Below are 8,412 nucleotides of genomic sequence, written 5' to 3' on the forward strand. Positions count from 1 at the left end.
ACAATGCCTAGAACAACAACAAAAAAAACGAATATTCAACATAAATAATCAAATGTCCATGTTTGCTGTTTGGTAGCAGAGAAAATAAAAGAGAAAATTCTTATTAGACTCAACTTTCAAGTGCCTATTAACTCAAATAACTAGCTAATCATTATGAACCTGAAAATTCAAAATCTCAGTTTCGTGCATTTTTCCCACCGACCAAACAGAACGTTAAAAAGGAAATTCTAAAAGGAACTGATTCGAATTTTTGTACCAAATTAAACCCTAACTATCAATCAAACGGTAAATTGTTTGAAAACGAAAACAGTTTGATTCGTGAAACATCGAAAACAGAAATTGATTTTGCGCAATGAAATGAAATGAAAAACGTACCTCAATATTTGGCTTATAGCTTGGCCCGATCTATTCGATTAGTGCAAATGCAAATTTGATTTTGCTTTTGCTTCGAAAAAACAACAAAGACTTGTTGGAGTGTGTGTGAGTTTTTGTTTTGTGCGTTTTTTCTTAGATCTAACGCAAGCTTCCTTTTCTCTGTAGGCTCTCACCTCTATAGGTAAAACGTCGATATGGCACACTGTTTGTTCGGTACTGAGGGGCTGAGCCGGTTATGTTTGGTACTCAACCCAAATCTTACTCCCTGCCTAAATTTTCTCTCTTTTTATTTTCTCTTCTTTATTTCCAAAATAATTTTAGAGATAAAAAGTATTTTACAAAATATTTTATAAACTGTTGATTTGGTAAATAGTTATTGTAAATAAAAAAGTGATATTAATGATAGGCCTAATTGAAAATCAATCAAAATATTGGCTACATTAATATTTTATAAAAATATTGTAAAATAATATGTGACTGTAGTATTACTTTTCCAACAAAATAATTCTACAACATGTGTCATAAATTATTTATTTTTAGAAAGAGAGTTTTATTTTTTAATTTTATAGTGTGTAGTAGTGGTACACTCATGTATTAGGCTCAAGTTTATAAAGCATGTGTGGGAGGCATCTCTTCCCAATGTGGGATTGAGCAAATTCGTGAAGGTGGCATTGCTTTCCTCGGCTTATTCCCAAAGTGAACAATTCCTTTGTTGGGTCTGAGACAAATCTACCTCCCATAATAGTCAAATATGGAATCACATTATAAATATCTATTCAAATGAGTTATTACTTACAAAATCCAAAGAGTCTATAATTAATGAACATAAAAATAAATAAATAAAATTAAATGGTCAATTTCTATTTTCTACCTAATAATATTCTTACAAAACTTTTTAAAGAGTTAGAAAAAACATAAGAATGACTATCAATAATATTTAAATTATATATGTAAAAATTATATTATGCATCTTAATGTATATCTTTTAAGTATATCTATACATATGTATGGAGTTATAATCTAGTATCAATTAATATATATTGTATAATAACAAAGGATAAATTTTGCACATGTAACTCCAAAAATCACCCATATCAATCTATGTAAATTTATTAAAAAAAAAAAATTAAGATGTGAGATACCGTAAGAGCCTTGCAAAAAAATTTCGTGTCTATTTTAACATGAGAGCCAACATTTTTTTTTTCTTTTTACCTAACCAAATTTCAAAATCAAGATTATATATTTTGCACTACATTTCATTAACATGTTTTTTTAGCCAATTCTATATCTCTCTCTCTCTCTCTCTCTCTCTCTCTCTCTCTCTCTATATATATATATATAAGTAAAGAAGTATTAAAATACATATTTGCTGTGAATAGATTTAGATTTATCAGTCTTGTATTTGTGACATTCATTACCTGCTTAATTTCGATGCTTCTTAGTTCTGTGCTATTTCTATGAAAATGTAATGTCCTATGGGCTCTAACTGAAAGTATGTACTGAATCTTGCATCATACACTTCTTCATTTGGTTCCAGTTTTCAGCTTAAGTAAAAGCAATTTTATCAAGAATTTCACCACAATATTGTTGTTTGGGGTAGTTGGGTACTATAAGTCTATAATTTTATTTTGGCCTTATATCACTAGGTAAGATCTGCAATTTCTCATCCTCTTCTACTATTTGCTTGTTTCAAGCTTGGTTAAATAGTACAGTTATCTAAAACTAATGGATTCGTTCTTATGGATCTTACATTTCACCCAAACAAAGAGTCCAACTATTCAATTTGTGTTGTCTATATCAGGGGCCTATTTATTATTTAAAAGAAGGCGAAAAGCACATTTTAGTCCCTACATTTTAATATGATTTCCGTTTTGGTCCCTAAGTTTTATTTTTACCGCTTTTAGTCCCTATCCTGAAAAACGGTTCCATTTTTGTCCCTCCCGTTACATCGTAAACGGTTTTTGCTGACGTAGCAAACGGAATTGATACAAAATGATAAAATAATAGCTACAGTAAATATTGATGAGCACTGTTAGTTATTCCCGCCTTAGTAGTCACGTGTCCCTCACGTGACCATCACTAACCTCCCTAACCCAAATAAAACCCCAAATCACCAAATAGAAATCCCTAACCCCCAAATTTCCTTAGCTCCTCGATCATCAGTCACAACACAGATTGAAGTTCCTCAGCTCCTCGGTCCTTGCTCATCAGCTCCTCGCTCACCACACAGCAGAAAACCATCTTCAAATCAACTGCTTTCCATGGATTCAAGCTCGATGTCGTCGAGTGGAAGCTTGAGGAAAAGGGGCCCAACCCGATGCTTCTGCTCGGAGAAACCCGTTTTGGTCGTTTCGTGGACACCTGACAACCCTGGNACTTGAGTTGCAGCTTCTCATCCAAAGAATTCTCCAGCTGGTCCAAGAGGGTCTTGTATTCACTATAATCTAAGGGATCAAGCAGTTTCTCAATTTGTACATTTTTCTCACTTTCTTCCACAGATCCACATGAACTTATCACAAGTTCCCAAAGTTTACCATGCATCCTACTCAATATACCAATAGCCAATTCATTTTTTCCATGCAAATCACCACTTTTCTCATTCGCCTCTTTGTATAAAGTACAGATTGCTTCATGGTCAGTTTGAGCAACTTGGAGTTTCCCCTGCAGAGCCTCAATCACTTCATTGGCAACATTAACAGAAGCAGCAACACGGCTGCTTATATCCAAGCCATTGTGAGTACCAGTTGAGATGGTTGAGGTCAAATCTTCCCCAATTGATTTATCAAGCTTCCCAACAGCATCAAGAATCTGAGTAACAGTAGAATTCCAATCTTGCTCAAGAATCAATACCCTCTCATCCGCTTCCTTCTGCAAATTTTCTAATTGACTGCCAATTACAGAAGCCATCTCATTTGAACTATGCTGAAAATCATACAATTGACTCTGCAATTCACTAATTCTTGATTGGTACCCTCGTAGTTTTCCACCAAGCTTGCTGTTTTCTGCTCTGAGATTAACATCATGTTGCTTCAAGGATTCATAGAGAACCTCAAGCTCACCATTCTTTGCCTCAACTTCACCAACATGTTCCTTTAAAGCTTCACATATAACCCCAAGCTCTATGTTGGCAGCTTCCAAATTGTTACTGTGTTCCTTCAAAGCTTCATGTTCATCCCTGAGCTCCTCTAACATGGCATTAGCAATTTTCCTACCATCGCGTTCCCCCTTGAGCAGTATACTGGCATCCTCAGCACCCACCCCCAGCTGCTTAAGCAATGCCCTCAAATTTCCGGTTTGCTCTTTTGTTACCGTGAATAGATCTTCTGGAGATTGATTTTCAGTCAAAGCCCTTTCCTCTTCCTCTTGTTCATCAAGTTGCACCTTCGACTCAAAGGCTTGAATCAGTTTTGAAACCCCAGGTGCAGCAACTTTACCAGCTGACCTGCTCAAAAATGCTGAATGAGAATGCATCCCTTCAATTGCCTTTTCAAGTTTCTGCAAAATTTTCTCTGCCTCCTCTAAGTGTCCCTTCAAGGCAACAAACCCAAAAGAATCATCAAAGACTACCTGTTCAGGCAGCTCGAGTGGTGGTTCTACTGCAACGCCATCAGATAAGGGCGTCTCTAATACAGGAGAATAAACTTCACTATCTTGCTTCCCAAGAATCTTGTAAGAATCTTCATAATCTGCTCCACTTTCATGGCCTCTACTTCGTACTTCCAGGCTGACTTCATTCCCAGCTTCCCCAACTTGACAGGCTATTTGGGTTTGCTGGCTATCAATCTCTCCTATTTTAGCTTTAAGAGTGTCCAGACCGCTATGAAGATAAATATTTTCCCCAGTGACTTGTTCAAGGCGCATATTCACTTCCTTCAGGTCAACTTCAACCTTCATTCGTTCCCCATGGTCTGTAGACAACCGTTCCTGAAGAGCAAGAAGCTCAGTATTAAGCCTCTCATTCTCAAGAAAAAGATGCTCCTTCTCCTCTTCAAGCTTGCTTCTTTGTTGTGTTTCCAAAGCAAGACTCCCACTTAAATTTCCATTTTCTTCCTGTAAAGCTGCCACCAGAACCTTACAGTCAGCCAATTCTACCGATTGTTTCTCCTTCTCATGGGACAGATGCTCCTTATCCTCTTCAAGCTTCTTTCTCTCCTCCATCACTGAAGCAAGACTCTCATTTAAGCTAGAACTTTCAACCTGTAAAGCTGCCATCAAACTCTTGCTATCAGCTAATTCAATTAACATCTTCCCATTCTCACGGAATAGAAACTCCTTTTCATCCACAAGTTTGTTTCTCTCTTCATTCACAGAAGAAATGGTCCCCTCTAAATTATTATTTTCCACCTGTAAAGCTGCTACCAAACTCTTGCAGTCAGCCAACTCTGTTAACCGGCTCAGCAAGTCCCCTTCTGACCTTTCCAGACTATTCTGCAACTCACATGCTCTAGCAGAAAATTCCTCAACCTCCGCCTTTGCTGCACAAAGTTGGTCTTGGAGCTCCTCCCTCATGGTAGTTACAAACTGGAGTTCAGATCTGCATTGTGCAAGCTCTTCAACAAGGAATTGATTCTTCTCACGAACTTCATTGAGTGAAGCATTGAGTAGAGATATTTCATCAACCAACTGACACTGCTGGTGATCTAACCCCATCTGTAGTTCAGACTGTTCAGCAAGTTGCAAATGAAAGATATCTTTAGTAAAATATGTGAGATATAATTCTTCTTTGAGTCTCTCCAATAAATCTGTAAAGCCATACTCTGCAAAAGTAAAACTCCCAGTCCCCAATTCTGCTTTAGTAATTGATTCTCTTGACTTGAGCAGAAACCTAAATTCTTCTTCATTAAGCCCCCTTATCAGCTCCGCAAGCTGCAAGAGACTGGTTGCACTCATGTCTGCAATAGGAGAAACAGTCCATCCTCCAGCCAAACTTGCCATTTTCTTTTCAGGTCTTTCAAGGCTTTCACCCTCAGGCATAAAAGATTCATCAGGCATATACTGCTGATTGTACCCCTCTGCAGCTGTCCTACTGTCCAAATCAGTCTGAACCTTTTCTTCCCTGCCTTTTCCATAGTCACCAGACTGAAAAGTCATGTTTGAGTTTTTTCCGTAAGATGAATCTGGTGCTATTTCTTGTCTCTGCCAATTTGTCATGGAAGGATTAACAGCTGAAATCCTGTCAGCTTCTTGTAAAGTCGAAACAGAAGCTGAAAACCCATCTGACAAGAGTGTACCATCAGATGCAGATACTTCACCTGGCTCACCAGTTTGCTCTGCTTCACAGTGTGTCTCCTTCATACTAGTCTCTACTGAAGCTATCCTTGAAAGAGTTTCAGCACTTTCACCATGCTCATACAAAGGAAGCTGCCTGTCTCCTTCAAGCTCAATTTCACTGCTGCGATCAGATTGCTTTGAGTCCAAACCATCAGCTTCCTGCATTGCCCCTACCCAGCAACAAATGAGATATAATTATACATCAAATCCACAAATTATCTTCCCTAACCAGCCCAACATATTTCTCGGATATTCCTAAATGACTAAGAATTAAGTATCAAGTGAAGGAGAGGACAACCTACATCTGTTACCTGATCTTCCCTTGACTGCATCGAGGATGTATCAGGCTCACTAATCCCCGTCGAATGCGATAATGATGATTCAATAGTTTCCAAATCTGAACCATCATGAGGTGCAATTTCCCTTTCAGTATCCTGGGATGACACAGTTGGTACTGGGGTAGTGGATGATTCATCAGCATCAGCTTCATGCTGGTCAGATTTACCAGATTTTTTTGAGGATTTTCCATGGCTAGCACTGCCTTTACCTTCCTTCTTCTGACGATATTGCTGAAGCTATTGATAGAAAATTAAAACCCAAAATTAATATCCCCAATCACTCACATTCACTATCTGTTTGGTTGATAAGATGTCAGGGAAAAGGAAACTAGCATAATTTCCAAATCTTAGGGAACCCAATTGAAAAATATCACTCAGCTCGAATTTCCCAGTTTTAAGAACAGTAAACAAAATAGATTGACATTAAAACTTTATCTTTTTTCTTTTTTTACAGATCTTCAGCTTTAATATCCTAACAACCAAACAATGATACAGGAACCCATGTTTTAATCACACCCAACAAAAAATATTCAAAAACCCTGCTGCTACATTTGCTCGATGAGATACCAAAATAAATAATAGAAAACACAAAGCAAAAACCTCGTTTCTACTTTTTTTATTTCCACTCCTTCAAACAAAGTAACCAGCTCAGTTGCCCCCAAACAGTTATCGAACAAAAACTTAACTATAATACAAAATTAACTTAATTATGAACTCGATAATATCATAAAACCAAAGAAACAAAACCTATATCCTTTCTTTTCCTACAATTTCTAAGCAACCAAACACGAAATAACAACAGTTTCAAACACAAAAAATCCCAAACTACATAGAATGAATAGACAAAGTAAATGAACAAGGACCTTTTTGCGGCCAGCAGCGAGCAGATCGGTACGGCTCTTGTTCTTGTCCATCTCCACAAAAATCACAACCACACACAAGTCTCGATCACCATTAGAGACTCCACCTTTTTACAATGCCTAGAACAACAACAAAAAAAACGAATATTCAACATAAATAATCAAATGTCCATGTTTGCTGTTTGGTAGCAGAGAAAATAAAAGAGAAAATTCTTATTAGACTCAACTTTCAAGTGCCTATTAACTCAAATAACTAGCTAATCATTATGAACCTGAAAATTCAAAATCTCAGTTTCGTGCATTTTTCCCACCGACCAAACAGAACGTTAAAAAGGAAATTCTAAAAGGAACTGATTCGAATTTTTGTACCAAATTAAACCCTAACTATCAATCAAACGGTAAATTGTTTGAAAACGAAAACAGTTTGATTCGTGAAACATCGAAAACAGAAATTGATTTTGCGCAATGAAATGAAATGAAAAACGTACCTCAATATTTGGCTTATAGCTTGGCCCGATCTATTCGATTAGTGCAAATGCAAATTTGATTTTGCTTTTGCTTCGAAAAAACAACAAAGACTTGTTGGAGTGTGTGTGAGTTTTTGTTTTGTGCGTTTTTTCTTAGATCTAACGCAAGCTTCCTTTTCTCTGTAGGCTCTCACCTCTATAGGTAAAACGTCGATATGGCACACTGTTTGTTCGGTACTGAGGGGCTGAGCCGGTTATGTTTGGTACTCAACCCAAATCTTACTCCCTGCCTAAATTTTCTCTCTTTTTATTTTCTCTTCTTTATTTCCAAAATAATTTTAGAGATAAAAAGTATTTTACAAAATATTTTATAAACTGTTGATTTGGTAAATAGTTATTGTAAATAAAAAAGTGATATTAATGATAGGCCTAATTGAAAATCAATCAAAATATTGGCTACATTAATATTTTATAAAAATATTGTAAAATAATATGTGACTGTAGTATTACTTTTCCAACAAAATAATTCTACAACATGTGTCATAAATTATTTATTTTTAGAAAGAGAGTTTTATTTTTTAATTTTATAGTGTGTAGTAGTGGTACACTCATGTATTAGGCTCAAGTTTATAAAGCATGTGTGGGAGGCATCTCTTCCCAATGTGGGATTGAGCAAATTCGTGAAGGTGGCATTGCTTTCCTCGGCTTATTCCCAAAGTGAACAATTCCTTTGTTGGGTCTGAGACAAATCTACCTCCCATAATAGTCAAATATGGAATCACATTATAAATATCTATTCAAATGAGTTATTACTTACAAAATCCAAAGAGTCTATAATTAATGAACATAAAAATAAATAAATAAAATTAAATGGTCAATTTCTATTTTCTACCTAATAATATTCTTACAAAACTTTTTAAAGAGTTAGAAAAAACATAAGAATGACTATCAATAATATTTAAATTATATATGTAAAAATTATATTATGCATCTTAATGTATATCTTTTAAGTATATCTATACATATGTATGGAGTTATAATCTAGTATCAATTAATATATATTGTATAATAACAAAGGATAAATTTTGCACATGTAACTCC

At 35.8% G+C, this 8,412-nt stretch overlaps 1 protein-coding gene across 3 annotated transcripts; it reads right to left on the reverse strand.

Annotated features, from left to right (window-relative positions):
• Window positions 1-2,836: 2,836 nt before the first annotated feature.
• On the reverse strand, window positions 2,837-7,589 carry LOC112008831 (uncharacterized; the record flags this gene model as incomplete). 3 transcript variants are annotated; one of them, XM_065760326.1, is given in 4 exon segments in its annotated part: window positions 2,837-5,805; window positions 5,958-6,221; window positions 6,848-6,964; window positions 7,333-7,589. In XM_065760326.1, coding segments are annotated over 3 exon segments (3,284 nt in total), but the record flags the coding sequence as incomplete, so codon positions are not given.
• Window positions 7,590-8,412: the final 823 nt, after the last annotated feature.

The sequence above is a fragment of the Quercus suber genome, unplaced genomic scaffold (genome assembly GCF_002906115.3).
Source record: "Quercus suber isolate HL8 unplaced genomic scaffold, Cork oak 2.0 scaffold_362, whole genome shotgun sequence".
NCBI classification, from domain to species: domain Eukaryota; kingdom Viridiplantae; phylum Streptophyta; class Magnoliopsida; order Fagales; family Fagaceae; genus Quercus; species Quercus suber.